The sequence below is a fragment of the Physcomitrium patens genome, chromosome 15, assembly GCF_059467195.1.
Source record: "Physcomitrium patens ecotype Gransden chromosome 15, ASM5946719v1, whole genome shotgun sequence".
Lineage (NCBI taxonomy): Eukaryota > Viridiplantae > Streptophyta > Bryopsida > Funariales > Funariaceae > Physcomitrium > Physcomitrium patens.
Genome location: NC_143424.1, coordinates 11,886,173 through 11,912,137, shown reverse-complemented (window position 1 = coordinate 11,912,137; position 25,965 = coordinate 11,886,173). Strand labels below are relative to the sequence as shown.

The 25,965-nt window shown below is 35.1% G+C and overlaps 3 protein-coding genes across 4 annotated transcripts; 2 read left to right on the top strand and 1 right to left on the bottom strand.

The window, feature by feature from the left end:
• Positions 1–2,297: 2,297 nt before the first annotated feature.
• Positions 2,298–7,259, top strand: LOC112292436 (uncharacterized). Of its 2 annotated transcripts, none has more exons than XM_024540923.3 (6): positions 2,298–2,741; positions 4,254–4,535; positions 4,872–5,394; positions 5,811–6,034; positions 6,304–6,469; positions 6,674–7,259. In XM_024540923.3, the coding sequence occupies exons 2-6, from the start codon at positions 4,260–4,262 to the stop codon at positions 7,120–7,122; spliced, it is 1,638 nt and encodes a 545-aa protein (XP_024396691.1). In that variant the 5' UTR covers positions 2,298–2,741; positions 4,254–4,259; the 3' UTR covers positions 7,123–7,259. The 2 variants fall into 2 exon arrangements, with proteins under 2 accessions (XP_024396691.1, XP_024396690.1); XM_024540922.3 differs by having other exon boundaries at positions 2,408–3,776.
• A 1,104-nt stretch (positions 7,260–8,363) lies between these two features.
• On the top strand, positions 8,364–10,166 carry LOC112292437 (large ribosomal subunit protein uL24c). Its single transcript, XM_024540924.3, has 4 exons — positions 8,364–8,522; positions 8,869–8,898; positions 9,434–9,664; positions 9,871–10,166. Exons 1-4 carry the CDS (start codon positions 8,430–8,432, stop codon positions 10,060–10,062), a joined length of 546 nt encoding a protein of 181 aa, XP_024396692.1. The 5' UTR covers positions 8,364–8,429; the 3' UTR covers positions 10,063–10,166.
• An 11,521-nt stretch (positions 10,167–21,687) lies between these two features.
• On the bottom strand, positions 21,688–24,166 carry LOC112291992 (cyclin-D4-1). Its single transcript, XM_024540045.3, has 6 exons — positions 23,411–24,166; positions 23,130–23,216; positions 22,929–23,027; positions 22,624–22,825; positions 22,388–22,515; positions 21,688–22,287 (listed from the first exon to the last, which is right to left on the bottom strand). The coding sequence occupies exons 1-6, from the start codon at positions 23,684–23,686 to the stop codon at positions 21,997–21,999; spliced, it is 1,083 nt and encodes a 360-aa protein (XP_024395813.1). The 5' UTR covers positions 23,687–24,166; the 3' UTR covers positions 21,688–21,996.
• Between the last annotated feature and the right edge of the window lie 1,799 nt (positions 24,167–25,965).

Sequence of the window (25,965 nt, the reverse complement as noted above, 5' to 3'; positions counted from 1 at the left end):
CAATGTCTATAAAGCTTCTAAGAAGCTATCCTTAAAGATATTATGAAATAAATCTATTTTTACCTACTTCTACATAATCATATAGGTAATTATTGGTATAAATATGTATGCTTGTGACATCTTCTAGTATCAATTACTCCTTGTTAAATCATTCAATTGTTCTCTAAATTGGTAAAATTATAGAATTTCAAGCTCACTATGTTTTTATAGTTTTTTTTTTTTTTTTTTTTTTTTTTCAATCAAACCAATATATTGTTCACAATTTCAAAAATATCCTTTGATACTAAAAATCAAATATCCAAGATCCTAACCCTATTAAATTTTAATATTCTTTAATTTAATCATTTGATTGATCTTAAGTTTAGAAAACTTATTTAAAATAAGCATATTAAAGAATCTACAAAATTATCTAAATCTATCTATTATAATATTTATAATTTTTTAAAATATATAATTATTTTTTTTATAATTTATAATCTAAAATCATTAAAAACATCTTTGACTTTAAAAAACTTTTAGTGTTAATACTACTTTATTTATAACCTTACAAAGTAAGTAGATGTTATTTCTATAATAAGATAGCATTATCACTATAAGTTTTTCTATCTTACTATCTTTAATCTATATTTTTCTACTATATATTTTAAATAGGTTTTTCTATAAAAAAAAACTTATATTTTTACCTTTCACTATAGCATTATATTACAACAAACTAATATTTTGTCAATAAATAAAGGTTGTGAAATAATGTAATAGTCTTATAATAATGTAGTGACTTGAAGAAGTAAATACAATGAACAATTTGTACTTATTGCTATTTAATTTAGCAATCATTTATAATTTCTAAAAAGGTCCAATTACAAAAAGAGAGGAGAGACACTTTTTCTACTAACTAAGGTTCTTTAAAGTATTGAGAAGAGACAATATGACCATATAGTTGGACAATAGATTGAAACAAAAGAATTACTTATTTAGGTATTGAAATATTTTTGAATAACATTGAAGATAAGAGACATGAAAAATATGAAGACTTGTTGAAAAATAAGAAGCAATATTAATGATATCTTAAAGAATTGCTAATATTGTGATGAAATCTTTGGCTTGACACTTTGAATCAATTTCAATAGTAATTCAAAAATTTGAATCTAGAGAAAAATTATTATATGAGGCCTATTTTTAAATTAAAAATTTCAATAGTATTTCAAAAATTTGAATCTAGAGTGGAATTATCTTGATTCAAATATCTTGTGAGACCTTTTCTAAAAAAGAAGCAAGTGCAACCATCTTCTTTGATGTTGTTAAGATAGTCTAGTATTTGCTTAACATTTTATCATAATGTTTAGAAGAGAAACTTCAACAATATAAAGAAGGTGAGTTTGGAAGAGGAATGAATTGGTTGAAGATAGAAAAAGATAACAATTGAAGAGCAATATACGTGCCACTACATTTTAGTGCCATTTAAGGTGGATCAAGGATAGTTCATGCTTTTTCTTCTAAAGAAAATAGAATTATTTAAAATTAGAGTATTTTTTAATATAAAAAATATAACTTTATGTTTTTATTTTCTATATGCAATCCAAATTGAAATCAATGTTTTTACTTTTTTGTTTTGATAATAAATACATATTAAAACATAAAAATTGTATATTTTCTATTCAATTTTTTAAATAAAAAAATTATATATATATTTTTATAAAAAACACACATTGTCACAAAATAAGGATTAGAATGATGTTACAAAACAGAGTTGTACGATTTTTTCTAATAGGTTTTTAATATCTGATCAGTAAACAAGAATAATATCTATCTACTACTTCATTAAACCATCTTACACTAAGATTACTCCAGTGAAACAAAGTAATAAAATTTTAAAAAACCAACAATAAAAACACAACCTGTGACATGATTCTATGTTCAAATGACAAGTTTCCTATCACTCAAAAATGTTCTATTTCTTTCCATTTTTATAATCATTTTGATAAAAATCAATAATCATAATGTTGAAACGTAATGATGTAAAACAAACAAAGAAACAAATTAATCAATCTTCTCTCTTACAAAAACTGTCTTTTAATGATTTTTCCGTGTATGAACAAACAAGTTTAAGAAATAATGTACGGTACATCAAATCCTAATCACAAAACAATCTTCCCTTCCAATTAGAAACATAGGAACGGGAAGAAGAAAATCCAAATGGGACCACACTTGAGATAGAAGAAGAAGAAGAAGAAGAACACGGAGCTGGGTGAAGCACAAATCGTTTGAACTCCGTTTGGTGGGTCGTGAATCCATTTTGTGGGTCTCGAATCTGTTTTATGGGTTTGGATGATCGGGATTAGCGAGGGAGGGCGAGCAGTGGATCTGGTCATGGAGGGGCACCAGCATTGAAGAGGAACAAATTAAAGCGGAGAAAACGGGGAGTAGGTGCAATGTCGCTGTTGCGTTGGGTTGCGTTGCGTTGCGTTGTTGTGGATGTTGCGGATGCGCGCAGGATTCGAAGATTTACTGCGCTGCGCAGCAGTAGGGAGAGATTGGGAGGGGAACGAGGCGAGCTGCGCCTAATTTGGCTGCAGCCGGTGGGGCGCGTCAGACATGGCAGGACCCCTGCCAGGAGTTTTTGTTGTGCGTTCGGTGCTTTATCCTTATCCCTCCGTGGATAATGTGGAGCATCCACCATCCTTCCATGGGGTCCAATCTGAGCATTTTAGTGCTATTATCCGCTTGGTTGTCATCCATGCCGTGTAATTTCTCTCCACCCTTTCTGGGTTCTTTTTAATTTTTAATTTTTAATTTTTTTAGCTTTTTCTTCACCGTTCATTTGAGTTTCTAGCTTCTATTCTGTTGCATATTTCGGAACTGCTCCACATTTGTTTGCTGTAATTTATTTTCTACTCCAAGATTATTCGAAGCGTCCAAAAGGGCTTTGCCTAGTGAGTGAGACAGGGAAAGTTGCTTAGAGTTGGGATTTTAGTTAGCCTCCGAATACCTTTATTCGGCGCAGGGTGTTGGGTGAGTTGCCAGTCAGAGTTGGGTAATTTCCTCAGTCTTGCGTTATAGTTTCCCCTCGTTTTGCAACTTTATCCTCTGTTGGTGTGTTTTTTTCTTTTGTGTTCCGATTGCACTTTCTCAACGATGACAATCATTGGCACACGCCCTCTCGAAATTTAGGTCTCCGATTGATCTCTTAATCATCAACTTCTCTGCAGAAAGCTTAAACGCTTGCACTTTATTCAATCAAAGCCTCCCAGATTCGGTACTTCATCCCTCAAAAATGATGGGTAGGAATGTGGAGCTGTTCCGATGAGATATTTCAGTGCTTACACATCTCTCTTCTTTATTTTGAGACGGACAATAGCGCTTGAGATGCATTGAGAGTTCTCACAAGTGTCCTTTCGCTCAATTGCGATTAGACAATTTATTAAGTATCTAGTTTGTAGCTGTCTGTGTAAGCTTATATAATTTGCATAATCTGCATATTCTGTTCATCGAGCAATCTATCCTGTACAAAAGTTGAGTGGTGCTCTATATATTCTGTCATCGCTGTGTGTTGACGACATTCCACAGCTTTTCTGGCCTGTCAGAGGTGTACTTACACTGAATAAATTAGACCCTCGGGGTGGCTTGTCACTTCTTAGTCGTGTTTTGTAGCGCCCCCAGTTTGTGTATAGAGCGTTCACTTCACGCCAGAGAAGACAAGCTGAAGCAAGCTTGTCTTTTCTCCATACTTCACGAAGTATTCTTGAGCTGGTTTACTTGCAGCGAGCTTCAAAGTACAGGTCATTTCTCCAGTCTCATCTATACCCTTGTCTTGTGTTGCAAGTTATCATTGCAGTTGTGGAAGCCGTGGCACCGCACTGTGCTTCAATTGTGATGCATTGTAGTGATCGTGAAACTGTGTTTCGCGGTTTGATAATGTGTGCAGCACATCATATCCGTATCTGACCTCTTGACTCCAATTTGTTTGAATCTCGCCTTCATAGCTATAACTTGGATCTGTGAACATTTTCTAATTAGGCGCTGTCATTGGAAATATTTTACAAGACAACTCTCCGTACGTAATAGTTTTTATATCCCGTATTTTGTGTCCAATGTTTCCCCGTGACATTCGCTAATCTTGTCAACACTTTTCGATTTCGAATATTCTTTGCTTTCATCGGGACTTGAGGATGTTTCTTCACGAGTCTATGCGATCTATCTTTTGAGTTGTTGAAACTTCGCTCTGTTGGATTGATCTTTGAATGAATATGAAACAGGTCAACATGTCAGTAGAGACACTGCAATCATCAGACGCCTTGCTGCCCGAGCAGCAAAGGATCTGCTCAGACTACGAGCAAACCGTCAATGGCAGCTCAAGTCTAGACTGCCAAAACGACGAAGAGGTTTCACTCAAAGGACCCTATGATCGGTTGCTTGGGGACACTGAACACAATTGGTGTCGAGCAGTCTCGGTGGGAACAGGGATCACTGTACTTGGATTTCTCTTCAGGCGCCTGCTCAATCCGCTGACTCTGCAAGCTGCCATTGACATTGTGCAGGTCAGCACTTAGAGGTTTGGGCACTTTAATACAATGTGGATACGATTGTATGTTGTAGTTTTCATATTTTTAATAATGTTCTGCAACCTTTGCGTTTTCATAGGAATCAAGTCATCATGTTTCAGTTTGAGAGGTTGTTTACCTTTTGATGCCCTGACAGAGTTATTTGAAGAGTGAAAAACTGAAGGTGCCAAATGTCCATAGCACCACGTTTATATCCTTGTTCTCTGTTCCGATTGCATGTCAGTTTATTGTGAGAAAAATTGGTTCAGAACTAAAACATTCTCCAAATAATTTTTTATTTAGAAACTGAAATTGAGTGTCATTGAAATGCAGATTCAGCATCCCCGCCTTCGATCACAACTCATATGGATCCATGGAAGGCCTGCCTTTCAGGTCTGCAACAAGCCAATAGTTAAGGTGGAGGTGGTGAACCAACAGGATGAGTCGCAAATTGTTGAGGATGTATCAGATGACACAGTACCGATGCCTTCTGAAAAAGCCAATAGCGATATGCGTGACGAAGACCCGCATCTCATATCCGATTCCAGCGAAGAATGTGATGAAAAGGGATGGGTAAAATTTGTGGAAGAGGAGTTGAATATCAATATTTGGCCTGAAAGAGAGCACTGTCTGCAGCCAGTGCAACTGTTTGTGGTTCGTCTTTATCTTCTGTCAGAGAATCGGTCCGCCATGATCTTGAGAATACACACAGCTGCATGTGACCGCGTCTCAGCTTCCACTGTTTCAGCTGATATATTGAAGGCTCTTTCGAATGTGAGCAAAAGGGAACTTGCGGCCTCAGATGTGAGTCAGGAGGTAGAAGAAGAGATTCCACAACTAATGCAACAGGATTCAGGCAAGTGAACATGTGCTTTCTCCCACCTGTACTCATAAGAATGAGGACGTGGGTACCTACATGATTAATTCGTGTTTCTCCTTTAGTCTTTTGCTCTTGCCTAATTCTGTAAATCTGAACCGCATTACTCGGATGAGATTTTTTGTGTGTTGGATGTCTCCTTTTTAAGTCTGTAATCGATAATAAGATTTGAAATAGGATTTTTGAGTTTGATTGATTCAGATATTCCTCATTAATGTGTAATTGTGCAATTCATGGTGAGGGTTTTACTTTCATTGGGCGCAGAAATTTAGAACATACCTCTTCAATAGATCCATGACTCTTGCACTAAGGTGCCTGGAAGGGTATGGTTTGCTTGAAATGCTGAATTTGGATGGCAGTCATTTGATCTATTCAATTCCTGATGCCTTTTTCAGGATTGGAAGATACGAATACTGGTCCCGATTTACTATCTGTCGAAGACACAATTCCTCCAGGAAAAGCGAACAAGCCTTTTTGGGCGCATGGAATCGATCTTCTAGGATACTCATTGGGTTCAAGGCGGCACGCACTGCTACCTTTTCAGGATCCTGACTCACCACGGAGGACTGGATTAATCCGTTCCTCGCTAAGTTTTGATCATACACAGGCACTGTTGCAGGTAGGATATTATTTTTTTTTACAGGCTTTGTACTAGGATTCTTTTGTGATTTTTAACGATGGATCTTTATTCATGCCCCTCAGCTTTCCTTGCGTTGAGACTCTGCTTTTGTCTTGAAATGTATTGTATTTAGGAACACAGAACCATCTAGAGTTTGAAGTCAGATCCGAATCTGAAAGAATAAAGTAAAGTCATTGTGTGCTGTTATTTAAAGAAGTCCAATTTGCGTGCATCTGAGTCTATTTTGGATCTCATATTTTTGGTTGTAGGCATGCAACGAAGCCAAAGCAAGCCTGTATGGAGCTCTGTGTGCTGCAGGTTTGAAAGCAGCTGCTGCGACCAAGAACCTTGGTGGCAGGGGTGAGCACTATGCTGTTATCAGTCTCGTCGACTGTCGACGATTCTTGGAACCTGCCATTTCTGATAACACAGTTGGTATGTTTTCTTTGAAATATAACTCAACTGTATATCAATGTGCGGGTAGCCGTTCTTGTTAGTTAGGTGGACAGCATGCAACCCATTTTTGAAGGACTAGGCTCGTTCTTGGGGTTCGCAGTAACTTGCATGCTTTGGTGGCCAGAGTGGTCAACATTTACAGGAGAACCTTTTCTCACACCTAGATCCTGTTTCCTTTTTCAGGCTTTTATCATTCAGCACTCATGTTAACACATCATCTGAACGAAAAGGTGGAGTTTTGGGAGCTTGCAAAGAGATGCTCAGGCTCACTTGACAATGCGATGAACAACCGCAAGCATTTCACAGACATGGGCGACCTCAACTATCTCATGTATCAAGCAATCTCTCGTCCAAATCTTACACCTTCGGGTTCTCTTCGCACCTCCCTTCTCGTAACATTCCGGGACTCCATGACAGATGAGCTTGGAGACCTAGCTACTGCATTAGACATAGAGGATTTTGTTGGCTGTTCTTCGGTTCATGGTGTGGGGCCTTCCTTAGCTATATTTGATACAATATGCAAGGGGGAGCTTCATTGTGCCAATGTATTCCCAACTCCTCTTCATTCGCGCCAACAGATGCAGGCGTACGTTGATACCATGATGAGCTATCTCGTTGAGTTCCTTCCATGAGTCAGGATCAGGTAGTTAATTATTATCCCATGTTCTAATATCAAAATTCTACGTTTTCATCTTGGCTTCCCGTTTTCTCAATCTTCTTTCAATATGTGGACCTTTCATCTTGTAAAGAAGATCAAACCTTTGACTGAGCCTCTTTGGAAATGGATAGAAATATGTGGCCATCTGAACAGCTGATCTGCAATCAAAGTGATAAGGTTTCGAAACATCCACTTGCTGTTGCAAGCTGCTAACCTCTCGCATCAAAGGAAATTCTATTGCAGTTGCATTGGGTACACAAATGTTTTGGTTTTGTTATACAAATTTCTTCATCAGAATTGAACAATCAGTGAGTGTTTCACGTCACCGAATTTCTTTCCCAGATTGTCCTCACCCGCGTAAGATACAAGTGCTGAATACGTATGGAAACTCATGGCCAAATTTGTTTTTTCAAATACTGTTGTATTTCTACTATGATTAGAAAAGGTTTTTGCAAGTAAATGACACAGAAAAAACTTGGTGTGTAAATAATGTGGTTTTTTTTGTCGATTCTTGATCTTGGCAAATCATATCCATGGTACTTTATCAGAATTTGAAATTGAAAGAACCCAAAAGAATACTTTCAGTTTAAAACAATATACTCAAACATCTTCACATACTTGGATTTAATGTTCACACATGTTTTGGAAAACATATATATATATATATATATATATATATATATATTTTGAACTTTAAATAATCATTTACAAAAAAATGAAATAAAAGAAAATACAAATCTGTGTCCATTTAGGCCACATTGAGAGAACCAAGCATTATTTTGGTTTTAGTACTAAACACTCCAACCTTGTTCTCATTATCACATACACATACAATCACAAGTCTAGGTTTTAATATTTATGTCTTTTTCCTTTCAAAGTTACAATTTCTCAGGAGAAGAAATGATAAAAATAAAATAAACATAATAAATATTTTTTTTTTAAATCCAAATTTTAATAATACTCGTTTTATGGAAGCTCTAAAATTGACAACAAAAATGAAGGAATGGATGAACCCATGAAAACTCCGACATTTCTGAAGAACAGAGGTGGGATCATTCATCCTGGAAATCGTGCATCTGTGATATTATCATTCATCAACATTCATCCATGGGCGTGAGAGGATGGGGGGAGGGAGGAAGGCTATCCACATGAGCCAGGAAGGCGTCTTTCAAAGGCGATTCCTCGTCGTCGTCGCTCTTTCACCATCGCCTCAATTACGAGCACCCACCACGCCTTCGTGGTCTCTCTCTCTCTCTCTTCGTAGAGCCGACAGGAGGAGCGATGGCTATGGCGCTGCAATCTCCGCTCCAAATTGACTCCCTGTCCAATGGCATCATGGGCATGAAGCTCAACACGCCGCGCCCCGGCGCGCTGGTACTCGCCCCCATTCTCTGTTTCCGTGTCGTGGAGGGAGGTCGAGTTTAGCTACAGTCTTGGGGTCCCGAGAGCATGCCGCTGACGTAGTGTGCTTGTTTTTAAAGCTGAGTTTTGAGAAACTGTCCAGGAGAGTGATCTGGGTTCGTTGCCTGTGGGGAATTTGGTGTTACGAGTGTTAGCTTTCTTGTGGCCGTGTGTTCCTGGAGATTTAAGATTGATTTGACGAATTGGTAGTGGTGGGAGCACCGATATTTTTATTTTTATTTTTGATTTGAGTTGGAGAGGAACCTATGGATTTCTTCAAGAAGTGTTGAGCTGACAGCATTTTGGGTTTCGGTTGCAGGCATCTCCTAAATTGGGCATCCGAATGGCGGTGAGTAGTCACTCAATGTCTGCTGGAATGCCTGAATGTTTGCAAAATTTTAGTGTGCGTAGTGTTGTCTGCCATTCAACGACTTGTGTAATTGAATAAATGTGGAGCTTTCGGACGACTTTAGAACACTTCTTCTGACTTGTTGTATTTTAGGTCTGGCTTACATTTCGGTATACTTTGTGTCGAATTTCCTTCTGAATTCAATGGACCTGACATTGCCACAATTACCATATAAGTTTCATGTGTACTATGCTAGATTTTTGGTGCTGTGACTCAAAATTGTGTTACAAGGATAACTCTTACTGTAACTATAACGTCTTGAATCGAGAGGTTTTAGGCGTTGCATTGCTAGTCCATCTGTATCTGCAGGCTACAAGTACCTATATTTCAGTGAAGGCCTTAAATTGTCATGTGGTCGTAATGAAGAAGAGGGAAAACAATTCCCTGTTTAACTTGATTAAAAAATAATTATTTTTCTATTCTATTTATTTTTTACATATTCGTTTGGAATCATCTTCTACTTTGGGGTGAACAGATTAAACGATGGGAGAGGAAGGAAGTCAAGCCGAACAGCTTGCCAGTGGTGAAAAAGTTGCACGTGAAGATTGGTGACACTGTGAAGGTGATTTCAGGTCACGACAAGGGCAAGATAGGCACCGTCACACAAGTCTACACCCACAACAGCAAGGTCATGGTGAAGGATGTGAATCTGAAGACAAAACACGTCAAGGGCAAGGCTGAGGGAGAATCCGGCCAGATTGTTCAGGTTTGTTGACCGGCTACCCTTACTACAATCCTATCATAACTCGAAGCTTGCCACTACTTTGTTTTCCTTGATGCTTTTCGCTAATCCAAACCTCCTTCCAGAACACAATCGCGATATGAATGTCAGTGAAAATTTCATCTGTATGAAGCTTCAAAATCCCTTTATTTTGCGAGCAAGTTGTCATTCATTGTCATGCTCCTGTGCAGGTTGAGGCCCCTGTTCACAGCTCTAATGTTATGCTGTACTCAAAGACTGCCAAGGTAGCTAGCAGGGTAGGGCACAAGACTCTTGAGGATGGGAGCAGAGTTAGATATTTGCTTAAAACAGGAGAGGTCATTGATAGTGCAGAAGAGTGGAAGAAGGTGCACAAGAAAAAGGCAGAGGACAAGAAAGACTAGCTTTCTAAATTCATAGTTTTTGTTCCTTTTCCATCACGCAGTCTGCATTGCTCTTCAAGGTTAGCTTCTTCATTTTGTGTTTAGAAATCGAAACATTCTTTCAATTGTCTTGTTTCTTTAGTGTTGCATCACAGTTGGTCTTCAGTCTTCAACTTTTGGATTTGACCCAGACGCAGACGCTCCTCTTAATCTTCAGAGGTCATGAGGGTTTCCTATTTCACCAGCAGTACTTATTGTATGTGTATCCATGGCTAGCTCAAATGAATGTGACTTTAGTGGGTGATTGACTTAGTTGGTTTTTTTTATTAATATTAAATTCGATTCCACAATGAAGGTTTATCGGCACGAATAAATAAATTCATGTCCATGCCAACTATTTTTTTAAAAAAATAATTGGATCATATTTTCGTCTTTCAACTTGGACAGTTCAGTGTCAGGTTTTTTGAATGCCAATGTCTTTAAAAACTTGATGTTATAAGATATGAACAGTTATAGTAATTATGCTACAAACAATCACCTGCATGCCTTGGATACAATATTGGACAATTGAGAATTTCGAATTTTGTCATGATGACCAATTATGCACTTTGCAGATCACAAATTATGCCCTAGATTATCTTTGAACCGTAGCTGCTACAAATTCTATAATGGGAGAGTGATTTTAATTTATATTTTAGAATACTGCTTGTTGTACAAAAGACACAAAAAAGACAGTAATTTCTGACAGCTTATTTTAACACTATATAGGCGCCACTCTAATATCATGATTTGTTTAATCATCATGAACATGTTTTGATTTTCAGTACTAATGCTAATCTATTATTTAACATACCATATCACTGGTAACTTTGATATTAAATCAAAAATCCAACTAGTACCTCAAGTTTCTACATTAGATGTGGCTTGTCAAGCTCATCATGTTATGAAAAAACAAAAAATATTTGTGAAATTTCTCAATGGCAAAATAAAATGTATTGACAATGTTCCCTATATTTTTTGAATTCATTGCAATTTCCTCTCAATATGCTATATTGTCAATCAAGGCTTTACATAAGAATTTATAAAATCCACTTACATTATTAAACACATGCATATATGCAAAATCTTTGCCAAAGTTGATGACTAAGCTCTAAAGGGCTCAACTTACTTAAGGGTGAGAGCATTTTCAACACTATTGCTTGCTCTATTAAGCAATCAATAGAAATTGAACAAGGTCTACTATAGCACAAGAAGTTAAGACACTTAAAATTTTTGACTCACTTCATAAATTCTTTTATGAAGGCTTGATTAAATGACTACCAAAGTTATCTAAGATCAAATATATCTAGAAAGTGTGTCAATCTAACAAGCAACTATAAAATAAATTTCATAAGAATATCTTCAATACAACACAAATCCTTGTACTTATACAAAGTGATGTTTGTGGACTCCTCAAGCCAATTAGACTTACTAGAGCATGATATTTTGTCACTTTCATCAACAACTACAGTTATAAAATATAGATATCATCAATTAAATCTAAGGCTCTCATCTTCATTATGTTCAAATAATTCAAGGCTCATGCAAAAAAAATGACCAACAAACTCATGATTATCCAAACATATAAGGGCATTAAATATTACAACAAACTATTTACAAACCTTTTTATTCAAAAGAGCATTTTTTGTTAAAAAAGCACAGCCATATACATTGTAAAGCAACAACATGGCTGAGTAAAATATTTAATCTCTATACAAACTTGCACAATACCTTCTCTAGAGTTATCTTCTAAAAATTCTCTAATTGAAAGCTATTTGACATGCTTGTTATCTATACAATACTTGCCCAACAAGCTTATTAAAATCACACCCTCAAGGAATTAATTACTAAGAAGCTTTAAAATATATCTTATCCATGTATCTTATATATATATATATATATATATATATATTTGTATACATTGTTAAAAAACACAAAAAATAAGCTTAGTTCTAAATCTTATCATTGTATATTTCAAGACAAGGATGAACACACAAAATAATACAAGTGCAATTCTTCAAAGACCAATCACATACTTGTCTCTTAAAATGTCATGATTGATAAATCTTATAATCCATCTGCCTAATCAAATTTTATTAAGATAGCTTCAACTTTTTCAAATTAATGGAGAATTTTAGTTCCAATAAGAGGACTATCAAGAAGATTAGAATTTATATTCCAATCCACCACCCCACTCTTACAAGAAACCACACCTAAAACATCATCACTAGTAGTTCATTTTTTGTTAATCCTTAGTCGTTAATGATGTCTATTTTACTACCTAATCTATCTTCTACTTCCATGGCACCTAGCCCATCTTCAAAACCTCCCTAAGTATCTTCAATTACAATATATTTTCTCCCAATATATATATATATATATATATATATATATATATATATCAAAAATATAAATAATATTTCTTTTAATAATTCATTGCCAAAGATAGTTCATCACCTCAACAATCCACTTATTCCACTAAACCTTTTCTACTCTTACAAAATTATATTACCAACATTAAAGAGGATGTTGTCTTATTAAAAGCACTTTGAGATTTTTTCTAAATTTTTTTTAACATAGATAAATATTATAACTATAAATAGATATTGACTTGGATATTAGTCAAATTTTTTCTTGGTGCCAAAGCCATTTTTTCTACTTGAATCGTGTGCAAGAAATAAATTTTAAAAAATAAAAAAATGCAAGATCAAACTTTGTGCTTAAGGTGACAAGATTAATAAGATATGTCTACTTGTGACAAAATTCAATCGAATCAAAGCCATCAATGCCTTAGTTAAATAAGCATGTTAGAAAATTCATTACTATGATGTTAAAACTATGCTTCTTAATAGCAAAATTTGAGAAACCATCTATATAAAACAACATCTTAGTATTTTCTAGTTCTAAATTAAAAAGACCTTGTCTATCAAGTTCTTTGCTTTGTCTATGGATTCAAACAATCACCATGTTGCTAGTACCAAAAATTACATTATTTCCTATACAATTATTTCATACAAAAATCGTCTTAAGGTAAAAACATCTATTATCTTTGAGATAGCAATAAGATAGTTATCATCATTTTATATGTAGACAATTTCTTCATCACTAAAAATCACATCTCCAAAATCTATTGGCTACAAAAAATACTACACAATCAATTTGAAATGACTTATCTCAATCTCCATTCCAAATATCTAAGCATCTAATTTGAATATCACATAGACAAACTTAAGTTCTATTGAGTCAAATATGCCAAAAGCATTGTCGAAGAATTTAGATTGGCTCATTGCAATTTCTCTACTATTCCACTTTTTACTTGCCTTTGATTAAGTAGGGATACTAATATATCATTAGTCATCAAAACTATCTATCAATACATGATAAGTAATCTTAAATTTCTAAAACATAGTTGTTATGAAATATATGTAATTTTTATTAATTTCATATCATGTTACATAATAATACTTTAAGAGGCACATCTCAAAGCAATAAATTGCATAATTTACTACATTAAAGGTACATATGATTATTGGCTATTCTACCTTAGAAGTAAAAAGCTTATATTACTTGACTATATCAACGCCAAGTAAGTAAAGGAGAAGAAAGGAGGAGGAGAGAAGAATATTAATCAATGGTGGCCTAAAAATATATTTATCTTCATTTTCAATTTAACTTTCATTACTTGGTCAATCAAAAAATAAATACATGTTATACTATCATCATGTGAATCTAAATATAAAATTTTATTTAAATCTACTATAAAATAATATATATATAATAATAATATATATATATATATCAAAAATCTATATTAAGAGCTTCGACTTTTTCAATATAGACCAAAACCATCCATTGCAACAACCAATTAAGCATCAAAATACATAAAAATCTATAATACCACACTAAGACAAAGCATTCTAAAATTTACTTTCATTTGTATAAGATATTGTTAAAAGAAGTAGATATGCATCCTATTTACTACTATAGACCAATAACTTGCTGATATCTTAACAAAAGCATTAGACTTTGAGAAATTTAATAATTGCCAAAGATTGTTCAAGAGAAAAAACATCAACAACCATTACTATTACTTTCTTACAAAACTTTGATAAGAAATCAAAGCTAGTCTATAGACAAGGGTTTTATTTTGCTTTAATAAGCTCTTCAACTTTGTCTTTAAAGATAAGATTGAGTTTGTAAGATTGAAACAATCTTATAAGAATAAGACAAAAATTCCTCACCTTCTTTACTCATTGTTCTACAACTCTGTAGGCACTTATTAAGAAAAGTGAATTCACCATCTAAAAAATATAATCTAATTCTTTTTTAGTAATATGCATGCTTAAAAAATACTCTAACAATAACCAATTTATATATGCAATATGATTTATCAAATCAACATTCTATCAAGGATATGAATCTCAAAGAAAGAAAATCCTCAATACACTCTTGTATCACTAAAAAGAATTAAAAAGTTAGTCAAAGATGATATAATATTGAATTGGAATGGTTATTGCCAAAAACATGAAGACTAGAAAGTCTTGAAATAAGCCTAATGACTAGAAAGGCATTGACAAGAGTAAAGAAGGCTTCATCCTTAGCTCCATATATACTTTTAACTAAGAGCTACGTAACAATGTCATATAGGACCTCCAAAATATGTTGACTTTCTTAGCCATATGTCTTAACTTGCAAGGAAAGTTATCTATATATACGCCACATAATTAACTTGTTCTATAAGCTACTATACAGAGTTAACTTGTTCTACAAGCTACCAACACATAATTAACTTGTTGGCTAAGTTTCTATCCTACAAATACATCTAAAGTCAAAACTGCATCTATAAAGCTTCTAAGAAGCTTCTCTAAAAAACTTTATGAAATTAATCTATATTTACTTACTTCTACCTAATCATATAAGTAACTATTGGAATAAATGTATATGTCCATGACACATTCACTATGTTTTTAAGTAATTACCAAGTATGTTTATTTTTTATCTCTATCTTTTTATCTTATGTTTTTTTTTTACAATATATATATATATAGATAATTTATCCTTATATGATATGTGTCTAATTTATAAGATATGTGTTTGCCTTGTATAATGTGTATCCATCTTCTTATAATATTGATTGAGGAGTAGTAGAGCATTGATATACCTTATATGATATGTGTCTAATTTGTAAGAAAAGTTTCTTATATGTATGCCATATAGTTAGCTTGTACAACAAGCTACCAATACTTGTGACTTGTAGCTAACTTGTTGGCAAAATTTTCAACCTACTAATCACCTATAGATACATATAAAGTCAAAGCCACATCTATAAAGCTTCTAAGAAACTATTTTATAAGATATTATCAAATTATCTACTTTTTTCTACTTCTACCTACTCATATTATTTAAATAATTATTGAAATAAATATGGATGTCCATGACAATAATCAAGTCTAAATACTTGGAAATTATTTTTATATAGGTATGTCTACACAAAGTTAGAAAGAAACATTAGTTAAAAAATGATATACAACAAAATGGTAGATTTTTATTTTTATTTTTATTGATAGTTAATATTATGGATGAGATTAATTTAATTAAATTTTTTTTATGATGCCAAATGATAAAAAATTGAGAATCATTTTAAAATATTATAATCTTATTTTATGATTTTATTGTTTGTATTTATTTAATTTAGACCAATATTAAGAAAAATATATACTTCAAAATTAGCAATTAGATCTAAGATTTGAATAAATACATATAAAGCAAGAAAATTTTCTATTAAATATCTAAAATATAATCTACCAAATAAATTTTATTCTATCTTTAATTTATTATTTTTATGGCAGAAAAATAGAACTACACAATGCTAAGTAATTGGTGTCAAAAATCAATGCTACATATTTTTATATTACAAATAACATACATTAGATGTATTTGATATTAAAGAATCTAAAATATTACAATATGAAAAAAAGCCAAAGCGGAATTTTTTTTGGCTACAAAAGACATCTAGTATTTAAATTTTGTTATACTTTAGATCTTCTTACAATGCTTCAAATTTTTTTGATAAGATCTAAATAAATTTGTATTAAAAAATAATTAAAAGAATTTAAAATTAAATTAATAAATAGTTCTTTTTTTTCTTTAAAAAAATAGTAAGTAGGATGTAGAATAAATATATATATATATATATAATTAAAAATATTCTAAATTAAAATATTTTAAAATATATAAATTATGAATATATATACACAACAAATAATCAAATAGATTTTATATTCTTAGATGTATATTTAAATGTAGAGCCATTACATTGCAAGGAACATAAACAACGCACGCATCCCATTTTGTTTAGTTTGATCTTATTTCACTTTTAGTCTAAATACAATAATTTTTTAATATATATATATATATATATATATATTTGGTCTTATTTAGTGTAATGAAAAACAAAACTAAACATAATTTCGAAAAATAAGTGCATCTATTCCTATCTAAATCTTTAAAAAGAAATTGAATATTATATTCTTAATTTCATCTAAGCATTAAAATATTAAGGCAAAAAACTAAGGCCAAAACAATAAACTACAATGAAATGGCTGATTTGACACATGAATATTGCATTAGATAGATAGTGATAAAAAGTATATATAAAAACCAAATAAAATTAAAAATCATGAAATTGTAATATTTCCATTATATAAACAAAATTTATATTTGCATTGATTTTAGAAATATACAGTTGTTAAAAGACTATAGAAGATTGAAACAAATCTTTTTGTAAAATTTAAGTAATTAGTGGTAGCAATAAGGACCATACATTGTTGTGGATTTCCAAAAATAATATTTTTTAAAGCAAGTTTAATTTTTTAAATAAAATAACCTTCTCTAGCCACTAATTGTTTGAACGTGATTTTGGATTATATGAATTTTACAAAATATATATATATATATATATATATATATATCATTAGACAAATAATATGGGTACATATCAAGTCAAAGAAATCATACAAAACTACATCATTAAATACTTAAGACATGTAGGCATAAAACCTCAAAAATAACAAAAACGCTTTTTTTATTTACAATACCTGGACTTAGCTCTAATAAACTAGAGCAACAAATGAAGATCATTACGTGGAACAACAATCTCTCATTTGTCTATATCTCTTACTCCAATATCTTCTTATAATATTTTAGCCAAAGAGGTATACCCTCTTATGTTATAAAAAAGAAGATTTTTTTTTTTTTTTTTTAATTTGTTCAAAAAATAAAAAAGTTCTTCCTCACCATGCAGCAGCTGGTTCCTTTATCCAATTAAGGTCCACGTGCAAAACACTGCTTTGAAGCACATTGAATGGGATTAACTCGGAAGCACAACCCTGCTGCAGTGCCACTCCTGTGTTGTTGCTGCAAAGCGAGAGACGCTAAACTGCGCGCACTGCACCAAACAGATGAGGACAGCACAAGGGAAAAAGAAGATCTGAGTTGTGAGTGGCGCCGCACAATAGACACCCGCAGCGCGTCGCACCCACGGTCCATGCAAAGATACGGGGATTCAGTAGCGGCTGGTGTATGCCTTGCTTTGATGAGTGATGGCGAAGCGTGGCCTTGTGCGAGCTGACAAGGGATCACTGCGGCATCAGCACCAGGGATCAGGAGTGTGAGAAAAAGAGGGCGAGAGAGAGAGAGAGGTGGTGGTGGTCCTGCCCGAGGTCAATATGGCACTTGAGCTGACTGCATCACCAATCCCACTCCCACTCTCTCTATTCTCTCTCTCTCACATGTCTGCAGACTTACACGGCCCGAATGCCAATGCGTGTATTGTATGTGGGGAATCAGGTGATGGACACCCCAGCTGATGTGAGGGTGTGGAATACCAGACCTCCTCACTGCGGCGGCGGTACATGACAAGAGCCCACTTCAATTCCACCACGGAACCACGCGCAGGGACAACCAGACGGTTGTGAGACCGTCCTGGTACGCGAGCCGAGAAAGGGGAATGGGGAGTGTGGGAAACGAAGCTCCTGCAATCAGCAGGTGAGCAGAGGCACAGGATTTGTGGGTACCTGCCACCAAGGAAAAGGCCCCCCCAAGTCCTGCCCCTGCATTGACAAGACGTTGCAGTTCCTCCTCCTTGTCCTTGTCCTCCTCCTCCTGTACCTGCTGTAGTTCCTGTTGTGCTGCAATGGACGAGGGATTGGAGCATCGCTCAGCTCCTTCCCCCGTCACCCTTTCGAGTGGGAGCCTCATTAAATCCGCTCGTGCAATGGCTTGTGAGTCCAGTCCTGCCTCCCCCTTGACCAGCATACGCGTCGCCTTGCTGCTCCCCTCTCCTCTGCGCTGTGTGGCAGAGTCCTGGACTTCGATCTCCACCCATTTCGATACCCTTACCTGGATTAGTGCACCCGGGTGAAAATCCACAACTTGGGTTGTCTAGGGTTGTGGCTGCCTCTTCAAGGCGTTCGTTTTGCTTGTGTAGGCGTGTTTTCACATGGAAATTCAACGTCAGTTTGTGAATTTGAGTTGTTCGCTTGCTTTTAAAGACGCTTTGACATGTTCCCGCTACAAAGTTCATGTCATCAGACCAAGATACATTGCTATGTTAGCACATCATCAGTTCTCGTTTTGTTGGAACAATATGTTTTTTTTGGATTCTTGATGATGGGATGGTAGGTTCCCAAAGATGTTGTATGATTGAATTTAATTATTGAGAAATCAATGCTTCTTTATTGTGGATGTTGAATCAATCATGTGAGGATGATTCCGTGACATGATTTTCAAATCTCAACTAAGAACAATGTCATGTGAAATTACATTATTTGTACTCTACACTAGGATATTGAGCTCATTTGTAAAAAAGCAACACCTAAAAATTGAATTCATACCTGGATCCATGCCACTAATGTAAAAGATCATAATTTCTCTAAGTGTTTAAATAAATTAGATTAAAAAATAAATCAAATAAAATCATTGCCATGATTATAACATAATTCTATAATATAAATTTTGAACAGTCTTAACTTGATACATCTTGAGGTGTTAAATTACTCTTTACCTTTACACTCATTCAAATCAGTTTTTAGAGATTTTAAAAAATAAGATCTATTGTATACTTAAATTTATCATCACATTGTTGTTCCACAAGTTATTAGTATGTATGTCATGTGGCTAACTTATTGACCAACGTTTCTAGCCTATTAATTAACTAAAAACATGTGTAAAGTCAAAGTAATATTTAGGATGCTTCTAAAAAACTTCTCTAAAAGATATTATGAAATTAATCTACTTTTATCTACTTTTACCTAATCATATAGGTAATTATTAGAATAAATATATATGTCCATGACAAATTTATATAAAAATTACATCAACAACTATTTATCATTACATTCTAATGCAATGACGTAGTATTTTATATAACCTTTTTCAAAAAAAATATTATAGTACAATAGTATCATTAAGAAGTAGCTAACCAAGGCAAATATATATATATATATATATATATATATATTTAATATTTATGCATTTAAGAAAGAAGATAGACTAATAATTTATTTATTTTCCACTCTTCAAAATGCAACCATTTAAGTTAATGAAAATTTACATATAATTCTTTTAATTGTAATTAAGAAATAAAAATTTAGAAATAGATCAAAGTTTTAATTTGGACCTTAAATGGTTGGATGATATCAAACATATTTATGATTTAAATAATGACCAAATCTTATTTATAAATAACATCACAACTTTTTAATTAAAATCAATCTCATACTTAAAATTACCATAAATATTCTAAATATTTTAAAATTCATTTGCATAAGAAAATAAAAATTTCAAAGACTTCATAGTTATTTTTTATTTTTTTTTTACAAATAAAATGTATTAGTTTGTCTGTTTTGAAGTTTTTATGCAAATTTCGAATGTTATCAGAACTACATATTGAATGTTATCAAATAAACTGAATAGAACCAACCAAACTAAAAACTTTTGAGGTTGTATGAAACCAACTCTAACCACAGCAATAAATCATAAAGGAGAATACAAACCAATACCTCAAACACAACAACAACAAAACAAAAAAACAATGTTTACTACATTTACTATGACACACAAAGAGAGCAGGAAAATAACAAATGGTGGTTTTTAGTTTTTAGGTAAAAAAACTAAATCACAAAAATTTGCTATTTTATGAGCATATCATCTTGTACTTTGTGCTTGGAATGAATTATCCCGAGATATTCTATATATATTTTTTGTATTATTGAGAGTAAATAAGGAAGAATTAGAACGGTTTTTAAAAAATGTTGATTTATTTTTATTTTTGAGAGTTTCAAAAAATATAAAGAAAGAAAAGGAAGCATATTATGACTTTTTTTCATTGAGTATTTAGTAAAGCTAGATATTGTGCAAATAAAATAAAATAACCTTTTATTTTATTTTTATGCTTCCATACAAAACAATATATATATATATATATATATATATATTCTGTATAAATTTCTGCATTTATTGGCATTTATTAAAATAACGTTGAAAATGACACATACAATGTAGACCTACATGACACAATTCAAAATAAATTTCCAAAGTATAGTACGCTTAAAATAATTTGAAAGCACTACTACAATCTCTTCTCAAACAATCAGCTCACAAAGTTTAATGTCTTCATGTGTGTGAAATGTTGTCTAACACAGTTTCACCGAACAAGCAAACATTCAACACAAATGAACCATTCATAAAATAGGTGAAGAGTATTAGCCCTCTTCGCATTCACCGTTTACTAAGTCAGCTACGCCATACTAAATACACCATGTGGCTCATCCAACAAGGAATCAGAATCTAAAGCTTGGCTTTCACTATGCACAAGTTTTAAGGTCCACGATACAAACGAGAGCTTTATTAGTTTCATCCATCGTGCACAAGAAAGCGAACGAACGTCGTCTGTGTATATAAACGCAGAGTTCACTCCACTGGGTCACACATTCATCCATACTAGAAGAATACAGTTAGTGAGTGGAGAATAGTGCGTTTAGTGTTCGTTCTGCATTGATGTTTAACAAAATGCCAAGTGGGGGAAAAGACGAAGGCCCACTGAAGGATAGATCGCCTATTCATACTCTCAACATGATTGAGCGAGGCGCCGAGCTGTGCGACGATTTCTTCGCCGTCTGTGCGTACTAACTCCACTTTAACGATGCTCTACCTAAGTAATGGAGAAAGTGAAGGGGTGTTTTGTGATAATCAAGTGGGTTCGAATATTAATAAATTGATATTGCCTGAAACGATCGTGCGTATCCTATCCTGTGAGAAATAACTCCACTGGGATTTAACAAAGGTCTGCCAAAAAAACGGCGATGTAATTATAGAGAAACTGGTCATCATAAAGTGTGGAAGAGTACGATTACATGACATGTACTTAAGGACTGCCAATTTAATGCCGCAAGGAACGCCGAAAGGTGCACAGGACAGCGCATCATATCTTGCTTTGAAACATGTGCAAACAGTGCTCCCAGCTGAAATTGCAGGGTTTTAGCCTTTAGGCGCTGGACTGGCGCTTTTATGAAGCAAGATTCCACAATCAGTCATAGGGTTTTGCAATAACTCGGCAAGTAAACTTCTTGTTATTATATAGGAGCAGATACTGTTGGCGCACCTGCTAAAGAATGCTCATAATACGACTAAACAATTAGCCGCATTAAAAATACGGCTAAAAAATGCTGACATAATTCTTCGTCGTCCCTGAGTTTGGGTATAGACTCAGGCATCCCGTCAAAACCGCTATGGATAGACAAACACATCTAGTAACTATGGTGCATGGTGGAACTGATGCCGAGTTCGGCAAGCGGATTGAGGACGTTTTCATGCAACGGAAACTGCCAGTGAAAAAAATTCGGTTCGATGGACACTTTATAGGCTGGCGCTCTCTACGTGGAGACAACTCTCATTGTGAAGAGACAACTTGCGACGCTTGCGCTGGGAATTAGTTGAAGGCGGTGAATCCGTCACATCTGGACTGGACTCGCGAGAAGAGAATCCAAGCACAGTCCCACTGGGGCTGCTCACATCGGCTGCCTCCAATACTCCAACGGGACTTTGGGGTTCCGATGCGTGCAATATCTTCCTCTTCAGACCCATGCGGACACAGTAAGGACCTATCTCAGATTGCCTCATATCGATGTAACAGTCCTTCACAGATTCCTGCGCAGACGAAGTTTGAATCAACCTCCATGAAAAACGCTATCTGGAACTAGAGCGTTATACTTGACGGTTACGGTGACTTAATGGTCAGAGGACCTACCACATTAACTAACAACTCGTTGAATGTTCGAAGTAGATCTCCCGTGCGAATAGTTGTCACTTCTTCCAGTGCGCAGATAATAGATGCCGCCGCGACAACCGAGGGAAGGTATTGGAGGGAAGTTGTAACTGTATTAAATTGGAAAAGTCAGTGTTGTAGTAGAGAACAACCATTCTTGGCACTGAAAAAGCTACTACATTATAATTTTCGATAATGCAGGTAGTTGACTATCTCACCACGAATGGATTTCAAAATAATTTCGCTAACTCGAGAGAGAAGAGCTCTCAGCAGCAAGTCACTAACACCAAGCTTGTGGAAAAAATAATCTACATACGAGAAAGGCGTCACTCCACTCATCCGCCACTCTAGAGTGGACAAGACTAAGAGTTCCATCCTCTGAATAGTGTGGGCTTCAAATATGTGTTCCTCCTGTTCGACCTGCTCGAAGTTGCAAGGGATCAGAGGCAAGTTCTCAGTTGATCAGTGACATGAAACCCAGAGTGAACGCTGATCGGACCGAAGGAGCGGAAATTTAACCTACCTGAAAATCGAGCAGTATCGGCACGTCGGATTCCTCCATTTTCGCAGCGAGAGATATGCACGCCACTGACAGAAGCTGCAGCATCCACTCCTTTCCTTCCTGCGCAAGGATACATCAGAAAAAGATAATTCATCCACAGCCCAAGATACTGATCGCGGTAAAGATACAATCCACGAGTGCAGAGAAGAATTAGAGGTGTACCGGAAAGTAATAACGCGACAAAAAACGGTCCATGTAATTCACCGCTAAAGCTACAGTCAAGGGACTGTAGTTGTAAAAAGAGTGGACCTGCGCGACACATCACGACTGTGAGACATAATTCTTCACTGAGCACATAATCCATGCACAAATTTTTAACACCCAGACGGCAGCTTGATCAATCATCGCCACCAGTATCTGAGGCTAGATGAACCAACTCAGACACTGATCACGTTGACAAGTCGTGAGGAGAAAACAAGTCTCACAAAGGAGGCGTACTTCACCTTCAAAATCCACTCAATAGCAGCCAGACGAGCCTCAAGGCTCAATTTCCGAGACTGGTACCTCTCCAGGTAATCAGCCTCGGGCATGAATTGCGCCTCTTTCATGAGCAGAGTGGCAATGGCCTCATCATCCTCCACGGGGAAATCCATAAACACAGCAGGCTGAGACTCAAACACTCTGTCCGCGGCGCCACACATCTCACTCTCATTCCACGCCGTGCCACTCACATCCTCCGCACAATACAAGCTTGCCAAGCAATCAACACTGGGAGACATCCTTCTGGCGACCCCAGAACGCACTACCGACGAACCACTTCATGCAGAGAACATCCCCGGGGTATCTCAGTTCTCTTCACAATTCCAACCTGGGCTCGCCGTCCCAACCTCAGTCACCTCGGAAGGATCACCTCACCACAAACGCGAAGGAAAATGTATATATATATATATGTATATATACAATGACTCCCAATCTAAACGGTCAACAGGCTCGGGGCAGCCGATCAAGGCATAATCGGAGACTGCACTCGAGCTCGAACCCCAAACACACCGTACCCCGAGTGAAGCGCGAGAACCGTGGCGCTGCACGAAAAGGAAAGGGAAGAGAGTGGACGAGGAGCAAAGGGCCGAATGCGGGGTCCCCTGAAATAGAGGGAGGGGAGGGGAGGGGGGGGGGGGGGAGAGGGAGCAGAGACTGACGAGATTGTATAGAGGCAACGAGACACATCGTGTAGGGGTCACAAAGCGCCCATCACCTGCAATGTGCTGCTGCAGTCGTCGGCCAGACGCACACAATCTAGAGAACCATCGCCCTGCGGCATCGCAACAGGATGAACGCTGCTGCCACGATCCCTCGAAACCAGACACCGCCGATGCGGCGTCAGCCAGAGTGGCAAACTCCAGATATTTAGGCGCCCGTTTCCAAACATAGGCCAGATGGATGGAGCTCCAGAGTGGGGCCAGGCTCTCATCCCCGCGAGGCCGCGAGGCACCCCGCGGCGGGGGGGGGAGTCTCTCCGCCGACGAGACCACGGCGGGATGCTGCCTGCTTCCCTCCTCCGCTCCCTCTACACTTCCTGTTGTGGGAGTGGCGGATGATGAGGTTTCGTCGGTGGAATCGTCGTGAGGGAGCTCAAGTTGCTCGTGACCAGGGGGTCCAGTTTCTAGTGCATTCACAATTCGCTTGTTGGTTTCTTACTTGTGAAGTTGGTTGTAAGAATGTGGAAGTTCTTTTGGTCCGAACATGACCAGTTTGGAATACATACATTTAGCACACAAAGGTATTTGAGAAACTAATATATAGCAAAGGAGGAAGTGATTTGTTTGTTTAAAGAGGGGGTATCAAAAATCAACAGCAAGATTGGATGTTGAAGAAGCTCAATTGTTGGAATTTGTATTTGTCCTAGTGAATAGTTTGGATGGGTCCACAAACTTTTTAGCATTTTTGTTTAAGTTAGAAGTTTAAGTCTATTGTGCACATGAGTGGTCTACAACAAAATATGTCTTAATTTTATTATTTAGATTTGACAAATCAATCTACAATAAAATCTATATCCAATGTCTCTATCCATATCAGGAGGCATCGAACTTAGAGATTACTTAGAAAAAAAGTTTGAAGAATAAAGAAGCTAATAAAAGTAAACTACCATGTATTTTATTATAGAATATATTTTTTTATTGAAAAAAGATAAAGATTAATTTAATTACAAGAAAAAAAGAAAAAGATTAATTTAATTATAAGAAAAAATATGAGTTGGCATTTGAGGTGGTTAGAAAAACTCACATGCTTAATCTACTTCTAATCTATTTAGTATATATATGAAAAAAAAATCAATAAAAGTTAGTAAAAAGTCATTTTTGATTACTTTTGGTCCAACTTTATTTTGGCTCTTTTGTTTTCTTATTACCTTATGTTTTTTACTTAGTCTAGATCAACTCTATTCTTATCCTACTTAGTTCTTTGTGACAAATATCAATATTAAGATTAGTAATTAGAATAATAAGTGGAGTTAGGTAGAAATACATAAAAGCAAATTAATTCGATAATATCTTTGTAACAGACTTTTTAAAAATTTAATAAAATATGGATTTTATTTTAAAATATTTATAGGTCATTGATAGGTTGAAAAATTAGTCAACTACTTGGTTACATGTTGTAAATGTTGGTCATGTGGTATATATGTTGGAAACTTGTTTTATAAGTTAGATACATATTCCATAAGTTAGTGTCACAAATATATATATTTACTCCAATAATTACCTATATAATTAGATAGAAGTAAGTAAAAATAGATTAATTTCATAATATCTTTTAGAAATGCTTCCTAAAAGCTTTATAGATGTGGTTTTGACTTTACACATGTTGTAGTTGATTGATCAACAAATTAACCATATGCCACACATGTTTGTAGCTTGTAGAACAAACTATCTATATGGCACACATATAAAAAACTTGCCTTACAAGTTAAGATACGTATCTTGCAAAGTCAACATATTTTCAAGGTCCTATAGAATATTGCCATGTAGATCCTAATTAGATAGTATATATAGAGGCAAGA

Coding starts and splice junctions, on each gene's coding strand:
- LOC112291992 (XM_024540045.3), bottom strand. CDS start 23,686: ATGTCTCCCAGTGTTGATTGCTTGGCAAGCTTGTATTGTGCGGAGGAT. Junction 23,217..23,410: donor CTATTGAGTGGATTTTGAAG/GTGAAGTACGCC, acceptor TGTGTCGCGCAG/GTCCACTCTTTTTACAACTA. Junction 23,028..23,129: donor TGTCGCGTTATTACTTTCCG/GTACACCTCTAA, acceptor ATCCTTGCGCAG/GAAGGAAAGGAGTGGATGCT.
- LOC112292436 (XM_024540923.3), top strand. CDS start 4,260: ATGTCAGTAGAGACACTGCAATCATCAGACGCCTTGCTGCCCGAGCAG. Junction 4,536..4,871: donor CTGCCATTGACATTGTGCAG/GTCAGCACTTAG, acceptor ATTGAAATGCAG/ATTCAGCATCCCCGCCTTCG. Junction 6,035..6,303: donor ATACACAGGCACTGTTGCAG/GTAGGATATTAT, acceptor TTTTGGTTGTAG/GCATGCAACGAAGCCAAAGC.
- LOC112292437 (XM_024540924.3), top strand. CDS start 8,430: ATGGCTATGGCGCTGCAATCTCCGCTCCAAATTGACTCCCTGTCCAAT. Junction 8,523..8,868: donor CGCCGCGCCCCGGCGCGCTG/GTACTCGCCCCC, acceptor TTTCGGTTGCAG/GCATCTCCTAAATTGGGCAT. Junction 9,665..9,870: donor AATCCGGCCAGATTGTTCAG/GTTTGTTGACCG, acceptor GCTCCTGTGCAG/GTTGAGGCCCCTGTTCACAG.